Source organism: Cebus imitator, unplaced genomic scaffold (assembly GCF_001604975.1).
Source record: "Cebus imitator isolate Cc_AM_T3 unplaced genomic scaffold, Cebus_imitator-1.0 Scaffold53, whole genome shotgun sequence".
Taxonomy (NCBI): Eukaryota; Metazoa; Chordata; class Mammalia; order Primates; family Cebidae; genus Cebus; species Cebus imitator.
In genome coordinates this window covers 9,411,059-9,428,429 of record NW_016107368.1, presented here as the reverse complement: position 1 = coordinate 9,428,429, position 17,371 = coordinate 9,411,059, and the positions used below count along the sequence as shown (strand labels likewise).

The window sequence follows — 17,371 nt, the reverse complement described above, 5'->3', positions numbered from 1 at the left end:
CTGTGACAGAGCCTGCAGTGACAGCCTCTGGGTGGGCGAGGCTGGGGGTGCTGTAACTGCCGCAGCCTCTCAGCTCCCTCCCCAGAGGTGGCTTCTCTGTCAGTTCAGGTGGCTGTTGGCTCTGATTTAACAGGGGTGGGGGCAGTTGGGGAAGTTCAGGCAACACGGCCTGGGCTTCCCAGGTTGTTCTGAATTGTTCGTCGTTTTGTGGAAGCTCAGGTCTTCAGACCCACTTCCTCTTGTCTGCTAGCTCATGGCCTGTCCTCTGCACTTTGTATTACTGTGGAGATGAAGGATTTGTTTCTATTCCATGTCCACTACCTCATGAACAGGGGACAGGTGTGGACTCTTGCTGTTTCTCATTGGAATGGTCTGGAAAGATGGTTTCCTTTTCAGTAGAGGAAGGAGAGTAGCGCACAAATAGGAAGACAGTCCTCTTATTATTACTATTATTATTCAAGTCAGGATGTGTGTCCTGACTGATGAGGTGCACGTGCTGTATCCCTATCCCCCTTGACTGGGGACTGCATGAGGTCCTAGTGAACAGGGATGAGCTCCAGACAACTTTGCCCCACCTGGCCTGTGGCCCAAGAACCTCTGGTCCTTGGTTGGTCACTATATTCAGTTACTGGGAGCTCAAAGGAAAAGGACCAGAGGTGGGTTCATTGTCCCAGGAACTACTGTAACATGACCAGAAGCTGTGAAAATCCCCGGACACCTCCCCTGACAGCCCCACTGCTCACCGCTGGCTGACTGTGCTCTAATCGTGTGCCGCTGTTGCTGGCTGCGCAATGATAGTATCTCAGGGAACTCCACCACTGCTTCTCAGACCTGCTCCCTGGGAACAGAGCTTCCTGAGTGGCAGCCAGGACCACTGAGCACTGAGGAAAGGGTGGCCCGAATCTGACCCCTGTGTAGCACTTGCTGTGCGTGGTGCCAGGACAATCACTTGCAGGCTGGGCGTGACGTGTCTGGGTTACCTTCAGGGTTCACAGGGTGCTGGCTTGGGAGAGATTTCCATCCAGTGGTTTTCTTTCATTGTTTCTATTTTGAGACAGATCCTTCCTCTGTCACCCAGGCTAGAATGCAGTGGTGCAATCTTGGCTCACTGCTGTCTCTGCTTCCTGGGTTCAAGCAATACTCCTGCCTCAGCCTCCAGAGTAGCTGGGATTACAGGCGTGCGCCACCACACTCAGCTGAGTTTTGTATTTTAGTAGAGACATGGTTTCACCATGTTGACCAAGCTGGTCTTGAACTCCTGATGTCAGGTGACCACCTGCTTCAGCCCCCCAAAGTGCTGGGATTACAGGCATGAACCACCACGCCCCGTCTTTCCAGTGTCTTCCTTTTGTTGTGCTGAGCTAGGAAAGAAAGGGGTGTACAAGAGCTCCAGGAAAAGGAAGACTGAAGAGGAGATGGGGCCATAATATTAGGAACCTTCTGGCTTCCTGGAGGCCTTCTGAGTGCAGAGCACTGCCCTGGGGGGAGGCCCCTCACCTGCTGCTGAGCATGCTGAGGGCCTCCAAGCCAGTGAGAGATTCATCCCTGACCCATGGCTTGGGAGATGCCTGTAAGGCTGGCAGGTCTTCCAGGGACGCCCGAGGGAGACCCTTAGAGGCAGCGAAGGCTTGGCTGTTGCTTCTTGGCAGACAGGGGTCAGGGAGTCTAGAGGAGCCAGGGCCAGGCTCTCTAGTGAGGCGACCCTGCCGTGGAGGAACAGAGCATCCGATGCACACACAGGGACACTTGCAAGCTGCAGTTTCCCTGTCACACACCCTGAGGTGTTGGAACACCCCTCTGATTCCCAGTGACTACTGCAGACCTGCAGACCCCAGCTCATTCACCTCTTTCCTTTGTCTCCACAGCATGCCCAGCGCTGGAATCGGGTGTGACCAAGAACCCTGGCACCTCCATGCCAGTGTTCACGGCTCTGCCCTTTGCCACACCTGCTCCCGGCCCAGCACACGGGCCACCGCTTGTGACTGCAATGGTTCCTCCAGGTGGCCCTCTGGTGCTGTCTGCCTTCCCCAGGACCCCTCTGGTGGCAGGACAGGGTGGCCAAGGCCCAAATTTGGCTGGGGCTTCCAACGTCCTTGTCCAGATGAGGACAGAAGTGGGGCCTGTGAAGGCTCCTCAGGCACCGACCTTGGTCCTAACTCAGGCCCCCCTCGTCTGGCAGGCTTCAGGCACCCTCTTCAAGGGCGTCGCATGTCCACCTCCCCGACCCATGGCAGCTGCCCCTGTGGTGCCCGCTGTGGCTGCCCAGGTTTTTGGGGGCACCCAGGCCTGCGAGGGAGGCTGGTCCCAGGGCCTTCCTCCTCTAGCACCACTGGCTCCTCAGCTGGCCCCCATGATGGCTCCAGGGAACGCTGGGCCATGGCCACAAGGGGCTCATGGAGAGGGCAGCCTGGCTCCCTCCCAGGCCAAGGCCCCGCCGGACGACTCCTGCAACCCCAAGAGCGTGTATGAGAACTTCCGACTCTGGCAGCGCTACAAGCCCCTGGCCCGGAGGCACCTTCCCCAGAGTCCGGACACGGAAGCGCTTTCCTGCTTCTTCATGTGAGTGTCCTTGGGGCACCGGAGCTCGTCTCACAGCTCACCCGTAAAGATGCTGCTGTATGGACGGGAGGTCACGCTGTTCAGGGGAGCTTGAAGGCGATGGGTTGAGCTATGGAAGGGCACATTTTCAGCAACACTAATCTGGCTGCCACTCAGGACAGACTCTCAGGGGCCTCATGTCACCTGCCCCTCACTGTCCCGTGAGTCCAGCTAATCATTACTTTCAATCATTTTCATGACAATGTTTACAGAACACCCAGGTCACAGAGGGTTCCCAGTCCGACATGAGCCATGGATTGGGTTTAGGATTTGAGCGTGTCCCAGTGCCTCCCCTTGACCTGAATGGCGAAGGCTAGGGGCACAGCACATGGGCTGGGAGTGGGGGCTGCAGGAACCTGGCACACGCCCACTGTTCTGCCGAGGTCCAGCTGGCACAGCGGTGGTGGAGCCTGCACAGGGGATGGTCTCGGGCCCCGCACTGGGGTCCATGCTGAGCAGGTATTTGCAGCTTTGCCTTCAATCCCTTCTAGAAAAAGGGACGACGATGCTTCATTCAGAGGATGGTGAAGAGGTGACTTGAGCTCACTTATGACACACGCAGCACAGTGCCCAACACATGCTGTGACACATGACATGACAGCAGTTATGATTACTGTCCCTATTGCTATCATTATCAGACCTAGGCCACCTTGGACAGCGCTCCCCAAGGCTATGGGCTCCAGTGATGGCTCTGAGTGCACCACGAGCCCAGCAGCCCAGGGCCATGTGGACTGTGGTGACTGATGCAGCAATGCCAGCATCTGGGAGAGTTTGTGGATTCAGTCCCAGTCCTGCCTCTCTCCATCCTGCGGTGCCTCTGTGACCCTGTGTCCCCCCACTGGTGAGCAAGCCCATACTCCACAGGAGCTTGAGCACATCCACCAGGCAACACACTGGCCACTCCCTAGGCAAGTCCCCTGCCCAGGGTATAGGTGTAAGGCGACGCCATCTTTGCTCCCAAAAATCTCGCTGCCCTTGCATGCTGGGACTGGTTGCATTCTCCCTTGGAGCTGAGTCCCCATGCACTGGGGACCCTGATTCTGGGAGTGGAGCCGCCCCAGGCTCACAGGCTCCGCATGCAGTGGGCTTGGACGCTGCTCTGCTTTGGTTCTGGTGTCTGCTCCTCTCCAGGACCCTGAGGCTGCGTCCCCAGGGGCTGCCTTGCTCCTGAGTCCCCAGGAAGCTGGTTAAATGCTCAGTCCTGGGGCCCTAGAACCTGCATGTTAACCCTCACTCCCCGGTCATTCTGTGTGCGCGCTGTCTCAGTCAGATCGGGCTCCGCCATAACAAATCCTATAGACTGGGTGCTTTATCAGGGCACATTCACGTCTCCCAGCTCCAGAGGCTGGAAGTCCCAGGCTGAGAGGGAGAGCCCTGGTGTCTCCTCCTGCCCTTATCAGGGTTCAGATGCCATGACAGGAACCCACCCACATGACCTGCTCTAACCCTGATTGACTCCAAGAACGGACACACTGGGACTGAGGACTTCAGCACAGGAATGCTGGGGACACACACGTGCCACCCAAAGTACTGAGTTCACTTGTCAACACTGAGGACTTGAGGGGCAGTCAGAGAGGCCACCCGCTGCCTTGTGTATCATGATGTTTGATATTGGGGGCGTGTCCTGGAGGCTGAGGAGCCCACGTAGGGGAAAACAGCACAGGGACACATGGCAGGACACATGTGGGGAGGACAGGGGCCGGGTGTTGGGACCAGGTGGGCTTGGGATGGAGGATGGGCTCATGGACTGGGACTGACTGTACTGCCTTACAGCCCAGTTCTCAGATCCTTGGCCCGGCGGAAGCCCAGCATGACCCTGGAGGAGGGACTGTGGCGGGCCATGCGGGAATGGCAGCACACGAGCAACTTTGACCGGATGATCTACTACGAGATGGCGGGAAAGTGAGTCTGGGGTGCAGGGGCAGAGCTCTCATGGCAGGGCGAGAAAGGGTGACAGAGGCCCGGTGGCCATGGTGGCTTCTCAGCATGGAGCGTGAGGAGGGTGTGGACAAACAGGCCCTCCTGGGCCCCTGGCTCCCTCAGGAAGCTGCTCCTCCCTCCTAGAGTGCTCTGGGGTCTCTATCCTGCCCTGGTGGGAAGCCACGCCATGCCTGGCCTGGGGACAACCCCTGCCTGATGCTGGGGGTCATGGAGGGAGCAGCCAGCATCACAGCCCAAAGGTGGTCACCATCAGCTGTGAGGATGGGGAGAAGGGGCGCTGGCGACTATAGACAGAGCGGGGTGCACTCTCCTCACAGCAGTGACCAGAAGTCGGTTTTCACCCATCCCGGCCTGGCCAGGATTGGAGAAACCTGCCTTGGGTCAGGGGAGACCTGCGTCCAGGACACCATGAGACCCATCTCTGGCCTGCCTGCCTTTGCTCCTGGGCAGTCCCCTCTGTTAAGACAGACAGACAGCAGCCTCAGGGGAAAGGGGCCTGTCTTCTGGGCTCAGCTTTTGCTTCCTCCCAACCAGGGGTCTCCCAGGCCTCATCTTCCTGGGTTATCCTTCAGGGACCCACAGTCCCAACCTCAGGACTCCGGCATCTGGGCAACATCCCTGACCCCTTCTGCCATAAACCCCACCCCTGGCCAGCTGAAGCCTGGAGGAGGGGTCCCCCTGGTGCCCTCCAGGGCCTCGTAGCCCTGACTTGAGTCAGGAAGTCCTGTTGATGCCATGGGCTCTGCAGGGGCCTGGTGAGGGGCAGTGAGCCCAGAACTCTGGGAGGAGCTCCCTCCTGGGACTGGGGGATGGGCCCTAGGGAGGGCCTGGACAGCCCGCCCGAGGCACTCCTTCCCATCCCTGCCATTGGCTACTGCCTGGTCCTGGGGGCAGGGGGCCTGGACCCTCTCAGCATGGCCTGCACCTTCTTCACCCCAGGTTCCTGGAGTTTGAGGCTGAGGAGGAGATGCAGATTCAGAAGTTGCAGTGGATGAAGGGGCCCCAGTGCCTGCCTCCTCCAGCCCCACCAAGGCTTGAACCTCAAGGACCATCAGCCCCTGAGGTGGTCAAGCAGCCAGGTTCAGCTTCCCACATTCCCACAGGAGCCATGGCAAAGCCCAGAGGGGCCAAGGGAGGCCACTGACCCCACACCCCATGCCTCCCTTCAAGAGAGGGATTTGTTCCTTCCAACAAGACAGCTCAGGGGACCTGGGGAGCTGGGCGGCCCGTGGTCATGAAATGGGTATTCACCTGGTCACATTTCCTAGCTACTCTCCCCTCTCCATTCCAAAAGTCAACATACAATCCGCCCAGGAACAGGGATGAGCGGGTAGAGCACTCAGCTTATCAGTGGCTCCAAACTTCCTCCAAAAGATGCTGTCTCACATGTGCCCCTCCTGCGGCGTCTCCTCTGGGGCACTGTGGTTCAGGTGGTCCTGACCCAGCTGGGACTCAGTTCACGTCCCCGAGCCCTGCCCTCCCCTGTGTGGTGCAGGCAGGAGGAGCAGTCCTCACCACGCCCATCCTCCTCCCTTCCTGCCTCAGTGTACCTTCCCAGCAAGGCCGGCCCCAAGGCCCCGCCTGCCTGCCTGCCACCACCCAGGCCCCAGCAGCCAGCGGAGACCAAGGCCCCAGAGGAGATACCCCCTGAAGTGGTGCAGGAGTATGTGGACATCGTGGAAGAGCTGCTGGGGCCTCCCGATGGGGCCACAGAGCAGCTCACAGGACAAAGGGAAGAGGGCGAAGTGGAGCAGGAAGAGGACGGGATGCTTTCAGACCCCGACCTCCTGAGCTACATTGACAATCTGTGTTCCCAGAAAGACTTCGTCACCAAGGTGGGCTGGCCTCAAGTGCTGAGGTCTGCAGGATTCTGGGGCGTGGCACTCACAGGTCCCTGGAATTAAGCTCTGTTCCTTAGCTACTCCGCAGGAGGTGGATGTGTGTTTCTGTGGATTTGAGTGTCTGTGTATGTGATTGTGTGTTTGTGTGTTTGTGTCTATGATTTGTTACTATGTGTTTATGTGGGTGTGAGTGTGGTGTGTGTGTTATTTGTGTCTGTGTATTTTCCTGTGTCGTATGTGGTCTATGTGTGTGTCTGTGTGTGGTTTGTGTGTCTCTGTCTGCATGTGTGGATGCTACTAGGTCTGTGGTCTGTGTGTGGAGCTGGTGGTCGCCATGGTATAAGACAGCTCCAGAAGGGTGGGGACGGGGCACTCGCTGCTTTCTGCATCTCCTCCAGGTGTCCTTGGCTCCAGGTTACTCCCTGCCCGGGAACCTCACGCCGTCTTCCTCCTGTTTCCAGGTGGAAGCCGTCATTCACCCCCGATTTCTGGAAGAATTGCTTTCTCCAGATCCACACATGGATTTCTTGGCCCTAAGCCAGGAGCTGGAGCAGGAGGAAGGACTCACCCTCGCCCAGGTAGAGCAGGGAGGGAGGGCAACCGAGGTACCCTGGGGGCAGGAGGGACCCAGCACACAAGCCCCACCTGATTGTCTACCCCACCCTGTGGGGGATGCTCGGCTTCTTGGGGAGCCACTCCGAGGTGGGGAGGTGCAGGTTCAGATGGAGCAGGATGGAGAGAAGCCAGGAGGGGAGTCAGGATGCAAACTGCAGTGAGGCCCAGCGGGATGCCCGGCAGAGCCACACCCTCTCTTTGACAGGAAGCCCAGCTGCCTCAGGCTTCCCTGCCTGCCGCCCAGGTTCCCTGGTCTCCACCACCCTGGGCCCTGCTCACACTTGGAGCAGCGCTAGTAAGTGCCCCCTTTCCTCCCGCAGGTAGCGGAGAAGCGCCGCCTATCCTTGAAGGAGGAACGGTGTGCGAGGGCAGCCCCTAGTCATGGCACCGCCCAGTTGGACTCGATCTCTTCTAAGTCTGCAGCGGGCCAAGGAGCAGAGAGAGATGTCCCTGGCCCCCAGCAAGGGGTCAGCATGGAAACCTGCCCACCCCAGACAGCTGCCCAGGACCCTCAGGGACGAGGCAGAGCATGCACTGGCATGGCCAGGTCCAAAAACCCTGTGGTGCTTTTGGAGAGACTGGATTCCCGTAGGCTGAGGGCTGCCCGGCCAAACTCTCCTCCCCAGGACCAGAGACCCGCCCCACAGAGGGCTTCCTGGGACCCTCAGGGACGAGGCAGAGCACGCACTGGCATGGCCAGGTCCAAAAACCCTGTGGTGCTTTTGGAGAGACTGGATTCCCGCAGGCTGAGGGCTGTCCGGACATACTCTCCTCCCCAGGAACATAGACCCGCCTGCCCAGGGGTGGGGACCAAGGACACCTGGGGTCTCCCTGGAGCCTCTCCTATCAAGGGGTCACCCAAGCTGTCGAAGGGGTCAAGTGAGGAGGAGAGGGAAATCCCTGGTATGGTTACTGTCGTGGGTACCAACTACAGGCTGCGGCCCTGGAAGCTGTCCCAGAGCCCTGTCTCTGCCTCGGGCCTTCTCAGCCCAGAAGGGCGGGGACCCCAGGGAGCTCTTCAGTCCCAATTTGCAAAGAGAAGAGGCCTCAGCCCAGCACCCACTCCTGCCACCAAGTCCAAGAAGCGAGCTCTCTTTGGAGGCCCATCCCCTGCTGAACAGACGCCCCACCTAGGGCCTGGGCTCAGAGTCTCTGGGGCGCAATCCCTGGCTTGGGGGCTGGGTGGCCCCTCACAGTCCCAAAAGAGAAAGGGTGATCCCTTACTGTCTAAGAGGAAGAAAAAGCAGCACCGCAGCCAGTAGGGAGACAGGGCAGGCTCTCTGGTGCCAATCCTCAAGGGTGGGGCTCTTAACTCTCGGACCCTCACAGCACCGGGTGACCCCAAAGCAAAGACTTCTCCCCCAGTGCTGATCTTGCTGGTCATTAGCTTTGGAGAGTGGGGAAGGGAGGGGAGGGAGAGAGTTGGGGAGGAAGAGGGTGGCTGAATGGGAAGGGAGGGCCTAGGGGGAGGGGGTAGGAGGTGGGGAGCAATGCCTTGGGGGTCTCGTGTGTTAATATGAATAAATATAGTTGTGTTGGGAATGCTCTCGGAGCTGCTGCCTCTGTCCTCAGGGCTGTGCTGCTCAGTGGAGGGGGTTTGTGAGGGACAGCAGAGGGACCGGGAGATGCCAGGCACTGGGGACCCACGGGGGCCAGCCCCACTCTTTCCTCCAGGTGTAGGCTGCCCCTTCAGATGCTCCAGGGACTGACGGATGCTGAGGAAGCCCTGATCCCTCCCACCATCCACTCACAAGCCCCCGCCTGCTTAGTTATCAGCATCCCTGGAAAATCCTGGGATGGAGAGGGCTGGCCGGCTCTTGTTCTGCGCCGTGGGAGCTGAGGAGAAGGCAGCTGCCTGCAACATGGACACGGGGAGAGGCGGCCGCTCCTGCTTAACCCTCATCAGGAAGAGCTCGGGTGTGCTTGGGATACAATGGTGGGTGGGGAGCAGGGGAAGTCCCTCTGCTGGTTTCTGGGCAGGACAGAGTCTTGTCCAACTGGCAGAAGCAGATGCTCCTAGCTGTGGCCACAGGGACTGGCCTCAGGGGCCCTCGGGGTCCTGCATGGAGCCCCTCACAGCTATGATTCCCTTCCCATATGATGACCGAACTCGTGTGGAATTGATGCAGACACAGATTTACACTGGTATCTGAAAAAGTTCCCTCCCAACCCACCATCACCAACGGGCACAAGCATGGCCGGCCTGCCAGGCGCAGGGTGGGTGTGTCTGCTGGTCCCAGGGCCAGGGAGAGCTGGGACCCAGGCCAAGAGGTGTCGAGGGTGAGCCGCCCTTCTGCCAGGCACAGACCTCAAGGGCAGAGCAGGGGCTGCCTGGATGCGGCACTGGCTGTCTGGGAAGTGCCCTGGGAGTCGGGGGCCTGGTGTTGGCTGAAGGGAGACTTCCGGGGTCTAAGAGTGAGATGAGGACTGCACCAGGAGACAGACTGAGGCTGGGGAGGACCCTCTGCTCTTTCCCACACTGTCCTGTCCTCCCCATCTCTGCTGAACTCCCCTCACCCCATGTGGCCCACCTCTACCCCCTTACCCCTAACCCACCTCTCAGAATCTCAGATCCCAGCATAGACAGGACCCGGCACCCGCCCCGGTTCCCTCCTGGCCAACACCTTCCTCACTGTCTGAGTTCCGATTCCTCCCCAGGGCCCTTGTTGGCTCAGGACCACGGTGACTGCCAGAGCACTGGTCCCAGCACTCCCTGTATGCAGAGCTGTGGTCATGGTGCTGGGGGCTGGCCCAGCAGCAAAGGCTGGTCGGGCACAGCTGTCCGTTACAAGGCGGTCTGGCCCCTCTGCCGAGTGACAGAGGGAGCCATGTTTGGGTCCTCTCCGGCCCCATCCGCCCACAGAACACACCAGTCAGCTGGACAGATGCTGCTCTGCCCCAACCCTTCTGCTCCACGTGGGCAGTGTCGGAGGCCTGCCCTCTGTGGCCTTTGGGAAGAAGAGTTTATCCTGGCAGGGCTTCCCCAGCTCAGTGCACATCAGCCCATCAGGGAAAATGTGGAGTGAGGAGTCACTGGTGGGTGATGTGCGCAGCTCCCGTGACTCCTCTACCTTCAGGGCCATCCTCAGGAGACGAGGTAGCACCTCCCCTTTGCAGGGTTGAGGAATGGTAAGTGAGCCGTGTTTGAAGGGAACGTGGTCTGTACTCTGGCGTGTATGGGTGCTCCGCCAACTTCCTCACCTAAGGATGAAAGTGACACTTCGGCTTAGTGACACCTCGGGACTCCTGCTGGTCATCCCACTGGCTGTTGTCTGCCCCATGTCCCTGTCCTTGTTTTGGCTGAACCATTCCCAGGAGGAAGAACTTGTGCTTCCTCCACCTCTGTGTCCCGCCTGAGCCCTACAATCTGCCCCTAAACGTGGACAGTGGGGCTGACTTGCGTACCCTGATAGACTGAATGTTCATTTCCCCCCACCTGCCCAATTCCTATGTTGAAGCCCCAATCCAGGATAGGTGATGGTATTTGAAGATGGGGCCTTTGGGAGTTCTTCAGGCTTAGAGGAGACCATGAGAGTGGGGCCCTAATGTTGGGATTAGGGCCCTGGTAAGAAGCAGAGACCCCAGAGCTCTCTCTCCCCAACAGGAGGACACAGTGAGAAGGCGGCAGTCTGCAAGCCAGGAAGAGAGCCCTCACCAGACCCTCACCACACTGGGACCCTAACCTTGGACTTCCAGACCCCAGACTGTGACAAATACATTTCTTTTCTTAATACATGCCTGGTCCATCCCCCAAGTCTATAACACTTTATCCTAGCAGCCCTATGTGACTGGCACAAGGTCCATCATCTCAGGAACTTCCTTCCTAACTGGTATCTGGAAACTGCATCAGAGCCATGGGAAAGAATGAAGAAAGGCTCAGCCCTTTACGACGGTCAGCACACCTCCACCCCAAGTGCAGCGTATCACACGTGAACCAGGAGTGCTGTGGGACACAGTGAAAGGGAATCTGCAAACACCCGTGACATCATCACATCCATGCTCAGGGAAGCCAGGCAGCTTGCCCACAGCAGGTGCTGGGGGAATGCTGAGGCTCTCAGTGGGCTTGGCCTCCCTGCTCATGCACCCAGGTCACTCTCTGGGAGCCAGTGCAGCTGGGGCTCCCCTGGCAGGTTTGCCTCCAGAGCCCTCTCCGTTCACCACTGGACAACAGATCCCTGAAGAAGCCATGGTATTCTGGGAACCTCCATCTGACAACGTGAGCAAGGCCGGCCCCCCCGGTAGTGAACATGCTGTGCTTTATGACAGCTGCCAGGATGGACTTGCTCCAGGTGGCTGCCCTTTTCTAGCTGCACTTTGATTCTAACTTCAGTGTCCCATGATGTCTTTCAGGTCTAGGTGCCCTGGGCAGTGTTAGTGAGAATCGCCTGCTTTGGGGGATCTGGGCCAGGCTGCCCCCTCCTGGACAATCATCTGATATCCAGCCAGGGCTGCCAGAGTTGCTGTCACTGAGTCCCTAGCCATCACTGGACGCTGACACTCAACAGTTGCCCCCACCCTAGCACATCCCTGTGAGGGAGCTGGTACGCTGGGTTACTGATTCTGAGTTATGATGTCATTGAGCATGTGTGGTCTCCACACCTGTGCCCTGTGAGCTCATTTTAGGCAAATGTATGTGGACTAAGGCTGTATTTACCCGTGGTTCATTTTCCATTCTCATCTCAGTCTTCGAGGGATGAATTCCACCTCTCATGCCATGGTCCTTCCTCAGAATCTCCTTTGTCTTAGTTCATTCCAAAGATCATGTTGTAGGGATGTTTATCAGGTATGCAGTATTTGCATAAACTGTATGAGCTATTAAAAGATACTCTCGGGCAAGATGGCGGGGATCGTAGTCCGCCGAGCTGCGTCTGCTGCCAGCACCTCTGTGAAGCCCATTTTCAGTCGGGACATGAATGAGGCCAAGCGAATAGTGCACGAGCTCTACGGCGCCTGGTATCGGGAGGTGCCGCACACTGTGCACCAATTCCAGCTGGACATCACTGTGAAACAGGGACGAGATAAAGTCAGAGAAATGTTTATGAAGAATGCCCACGTCACAGACCCCAGAGTGGCTGATCTTCAGTCATTAAGGGAAAGATGGAACTGGAAGAAACGATTAACGTATGGAAGCAGCGGACACACATCATGCGGTTCTTCCATGAAACAGAAGAGCCAAGGCCAAAGGATTTCTTATCCAAGTTCTATGTTGGCCATGACCCATGAAGTCACGCAGTGGAAAGGTGCATGTTCATGTTATTTTAGAGAACAAATAAACTCACTATACGATGGTCAAAAAAAAAGATATTCTCTGACATTAAACACAAACAACATAGAAATCTCAAAGGTGAAGACAGGATCATAAGATGCCTAATCAATGTCAGTGGATGGTTAGTCAAAGTCAGTTGCTTCATCCCCTTGCCTTTCATTAGCATAGACAGAAACTGACTGTAAACAGGCTTCACTCCTTCATAATGTGCCAAAATAAAACCCCAAAGCACACATCACACAAACCAAGTCAGGCCACTGGGACCATCATGTGTCATCTGAGCCAGCTGGGCCATGTCAACTCCTACCCCATCTCATGCTTTTCCCTGCATTGCCCAGGACTGGGAGCTTCTGTGTGAGCCAACATGCAGTGCCACAGGTGCTCCATTCATAAGACCTCCTGCATTCACGTCCACTGCTTTTTTTTTTAACGATGCAAATTTTATATTGATCTGTAAACACCCATGACGTCGTTGCTTCCACACACAGGGAAGCCATTCACCTCGCTCACACCAGGTGCTGCGGGTGTGCTGAGGCTCTCGGTGGGCTTGGCCTCCCTGCTCATGTACCCAGTTCACATAGAAAAAAAAAAAATAGAAACCACATAGAAAAAATATGATAGAAACCAATTTAGCCACCATGTAGATGTGGGCCATGTTAACATTCTACCATTTGCTCATTTTTAAAATAAAAGCTTTATTAAGACATTCACATCGCATGCTTTCACTCACTGAAATTGTACAATGTGTGTTTTACATAGAATTTGTAACCATTACCACATTAAATACATTTATAGAATTTGCAGCTGTCACTGCATTGTCTACTTACAGAATTTGCAAGCCTCACCTCGATAAACTTTAGAACATTTTTATTGTCTCAAAAAGAAACCTCTGGTTGGGCATGGTGGTTCACTCCTATAATCCCAGCACTTTGGGAGGCCAAGGCAGGGGAATCACCTGAGGTCAGGAGTTCGAGACCATCATGGCCAACGTGGTGAAACCCTGTCTCTACTAAAAATACAAAAAATTAGCCAGGCATGGTGGCAGGTGCCTGTAATCCCAGCTACTCAGGAGCCTGAAGCAGGAGAATCGCTTGAATCCGGGAGGCAAAGGTTTCAGTGAGCCAAGATGACACCACTGCACTCCAGCTTGGGCAACAAGAGCGAAACTTGGTTTCAAAAAAAAAAGAAAGAAAGATAAAAAGAAGCCCTTAGGTTGGGCATGGTGGCCCATGCCTGTAATCCCAACACTTTGGGAGGCCAAGGTGGGAGGATCACTTGAGGTCAGGAGTTCAAGACCAGCCCGGCCAACACGGCAAAACCCCTTCTCTACTAAAAATACAAAAACTAGCTGGGTTCACACGTGATCCCAGCTACACGAGAGGCTGAGGCAGGAGAATTGCTTGAACCCCAGAGGCAGAGGTTGCAGTGAGCTGAGATTGTGTCACTGCACTCCAGACAGGGTGACAGAGTGGAAAAAAAAAAAAAAACCTTGTCATTTAGCTATCACCCCCTGGCCCCCCATCTGCACCCTAGGCCTACATAACTACGAATTTACTTTCTACATAGCTTTACATACTCTGGACTTTCATATGAATGGAATCATACAGTATATGTCTTTCACAACCTGCCTACTTTTACTTCGAATATTTCCACGTTTCATCCATGATTTTAGCATCTATCATCACATCAAATCTTTTTGTTGTGAATAATATTCCATTGGTGGATATCCTGAAACTTATTTATACATCAGGTGATGAACATTTGGATTGTTTTCACTTTTTGGCTATGTGAATAATACTTCTAAGATATTTGTGTACAATGTTTTGTGGGGATGTATGTTTTCATTTCTCATAGCTATATATCTAAGAGTGAAACTGAAGGGCCATATGGAAACTCTATGTTTAACAATTTCAGAAGGTATCAGACTATTTCCAGAGTAAATAAATACCATTTTATATACCCGCTAGCTGTGTGAGGGTCTCAGTTTTTCTCCATAATCCAGCTGTTTATCATCTCTTTTTGATAAATTCATCCCAGTGATTCTAAAGTCGCTTCTTGTAGTTTTCATTTGCGCTTCCTTGGTGTTGAACCTCTTTCACGTACTTATTGGTCATTTGTATGCCTTCTTTGAAGCAATGTGCACTCAACATTTACTCATTTTTAACTGGTGTGTGTTTTGTCACTGAGTTATAAGAACGCTTTATGTATTCCCAATAAAAATCCTTTAAGGAGGGGGGCTGGGCAAGGTGGCTGACCCCTGTAATCCCAGCACTTTGGGAGGCCAAGGTGAGTGGATCACCTGAGGTCAGGAGTTCAAGACCAGCCCGGCCAATGTGGTGAAACCCCGCCTCTACAAAAATACAAAAATTAGCTGGGCATGGTGCTGTGTGCCTGTAATCCCAGCTACTTGGGAGGCTGAAGTAAGAGAACTGCTTGAACCTAGAAGGTGAAGGTGGAGGTTGAAGTAAGCTGAGATCGTGCCACTACACTCCAGCCTGGGTGACAAAGCGAGACGCTGTCCCAAAAACAAGAAACAAATCATTTGCAGGATATAATTTGCAGTAGTAGTCTCCCATTCCACGGGTTGTACTTAACTATCTTTTTTTTTTTCCGTATAGAGGCAGGGTCTCACTCTGTTGCCCAGGACGGTCTTGAACTCCTGAGCTCAAAAAATCCTCCCCCACCTCGGCCTCCCAAAGTGCTGGGATTACAGACCTGAGCCACTGCACCCAGCCGTCATTTACTTTCTGAATAGTACCCTTTGAAGCACAGAAGTTTTTTACTTTGGATGAAGTCCAATTTATCTATGTGTTCTTTTGTTACTTGTGCTTTTGGTGTCATGTTTAAGAATTCATGAACTCATGCTAGGTGGTGAAGATTTATTCCTATGCTGCTGCTTTTGAAAAAATCATTTAAAGCATTTCGAAGTGTACAGTGCAGTCATGTTAACTACATTTACATCACTGTGAATATATTTAACATGTTAAGTATATTCTTCTTAATCTTTAGAAATTTACATCTTTAGAAATTTTTCATCTTCCAAAACCAAAATTCTGTGCATATTAAACACTAATCCCATCACCACCACTCCCACCTCCACTCCCAGACCTCAGCAACCGCTACTGTGATTTTGACTACTTTATACTTCATATGAAAAAAATTGTCTTTGTATGACTGGCTTATTTCACTTAACATAATGTTCTTGAGGTTTATCCATGTGACATGGTTTCCTTCATTCTAAAGGCTGCTTAGTCTTCTATTTTATGCATATATTATATATATATATATATATATATATATATATATAAAACATGGTATAATGCATATAAAAATAAAAGTAAAGAAGGCCAAAATTAGAAGGTCCCAAATTTTATTAAAATAACTTATACTGCAAAAAGATTTTATCTCTAGGTTTCAATAGGCTGCCAATTGGAGGATATAATTACCACTATGGTATAAATTAAAGAACTTTTAATAGTGGAGATTGGCAATGCTTTCAGTATCTAAAATAAGATCATACCATAACTCCTGGGTAATTATGAACTAAGTTCTTCTTTTTTTTTTTTTTTTTTTTGAGACAGAGTCTTGCTCTGTCGCCCAGGCTGGAGTGCAGTCACGTGATCTTGGCTCACTGTAACCTCCACCTCCCGGGTTCAAGTGATTCTCCTGCCTCAGCCTCCCGAGTAGCTGGGATTATAGGTGTCCGACATCATGACTGGCTAATTTTGTTGTATCTTTAGTAGAGACAGGGTTTCACCATGTTGGCCAGGCTGGTCTTGAACTCCTGACCTTGCGATCTGCCCACCTTGGCCTCCCAAAGTGCTGGGACTACAGGCATGAGCCACCGTGCCTGGCCTGGACTAAGTTCTTACAAATTATTATGGGACAACCCTCAACAGGGTTTAATAAAACAAGGCATTTGGTCTTATCCACGGCTAGTTTTTCCTTTTTATCTTACTTTTGCTTAAAGACCTCTGCTATAAGTTACAGAATAGGAATGGAGTCCTGGGGCAAATTTCAAGACACATTAATCAGAAATGTACCAGGAAGTATCAGTTCATAGCAGGAAACTGAATCAGGATTTCAAGGGCCCTTTCAGAACAGAAATGGACAATTGCATGCAGTTAAGACTAACATAAGATCCTTGGTTCAAGGCAGACAGTTATAAATAGAAATACTGATTGATTTTATTCCATTGTTTAACTATTTTTAGTTACAAAATACGTATTTTTTATTTTTGACTATGTTACTTGTAAGAAAAAGTTTCAACAGATAACTCATTGATTAGTCAGTAAGATTACATCTGCAACAGGGAACTTAAGTAGGTTCAGGGATTACCACCCACACTTCTGGAACACAGAGTACCTCCTGTCTATTAAAACACTTTATTAGAAATGTTACTAGATGATGGCTGGGCATGGTGGCTCACGCCTGTAATCCCAGCACTTTGGGAAGCCAAGGCAGGCGGATCACCAAAGGCCAGGGGTTCGAGGCCAGCCCGGCCAACATAGTGAACCCCCATCTCTACTAAAAATACAAAAATTAGCTGGGTGTGGTGGTGCATGACTGTAATTCCAGCTACCTGGGAGGCTGAGCCAGGAGAATGTCTTGAACTGGGAAAGAGGTTGCAGTGGCCGAGGTCATATATTACATGTCATTGCCTGGACGATAAGAGTGAAATTCCATCTCAAAAACAAAAAAGAAATGTTACTAGTTGATATTGTGATACCTTCATCCATAAATTAATTTCTTCCTGATTGGCTCACAATTATACTTTTTATGCTAATATTCAGAGACCAGACTTGTGGACTAAACATTTTTGTGTTCATTTTTTAATTGACAAATGAAAATTATATATATTTATCTTGCCTAATATGTTATTTTGAAATATGCTTACATTGTGAAAAGACTAAATTGAGTTAATTAACATATATTACTTGTTTTATTTTTTTCTGTCATGAACATATCCAATATGCTCTCTTCACAAGTTTCAAGAATACAATGCATTGTACAGTCACACACTGCATAACAATGTTCAGCCACTCTGGACCACATAGATGACAGCAGTCCCATAAGATTATCATCTCTTCTTTTTTTTTTTTTTTTTTTT

At 52.8% G+C, this 17,371-nt stretch overlaps 2 protein-coding genes and 1 long non-coding RNA gene across 3 annotated transcripts in view; 2 read left to right on the top strand and 1 right to left on the bottom strand.

Moving 5' to 3' along the window:
* The window catches only part of LOC108304353 (NUT family member 2G-like), a 9,348-nt gene extending 634 nt beyond the window's left edge, over nucleotides 1-8,714 (top strand). Inside the window, exons 2-7 of the mRNA XM_037738461.1 lie at nucleotides 1,866-2,559; nucleotides 4,372-4,500; nucleotides 5,479-5,618; nucleotides 6,085-6,374; nucleotides 6,842-6,958; nucleotides 8,676-8,714. Coding sequence (XP_037594389.1) covers nucleotides 1,866-2,559; nucleotides 4,372-4,500; nucleotides 5,479-5,618; nucleotides 6,085-6,374; nucleotides 6,842-6,958; nucleotides 8,676-8,714 — 1,409 coding nt within the window. The remainder of the gene's footprint in view (nucleotides 1-1,865; nucleotides 2,560-4,371; nucleotides 4,501-5,478; nucleotides 5,619-6,084; nucleotides 6,375-6,841; nucleotides 6,959-8,675) is intronic.
* Nucleotides 3,587-17,371, bottom strand: part of LOC119471231 — a 24,161-nt gene continuing 10,376 nt past the window's right edge. Inside the window, exon 3 of the long non-coding RNA XR_005200263.1 lies at nucleotides 3,587-3,957. This is a non-coding gene — a long non-coding RNA (uncharacterized LOC119471231). The remainder of the gene's footprint in view (nucleotides 3,958-17,371) is intronic.
* On the top strand, nucleotides 11,827-12,295 carry LOC108304352 (NADH dehydrogenase [ubiquinone] 1 alpha subcomplex subunit 6-like). Its single transcript, XM_037738462.1, is given in 2 exon segments — nucleotides 11,827-12,073; nucleotides 12,076-12,295. Coding segments are annotated over 2 exon segments (384 nt in total). The 5' UTR covers nucleotides 11,827-11,832; the 3' UTR covers nucleotides 12,219-12,295.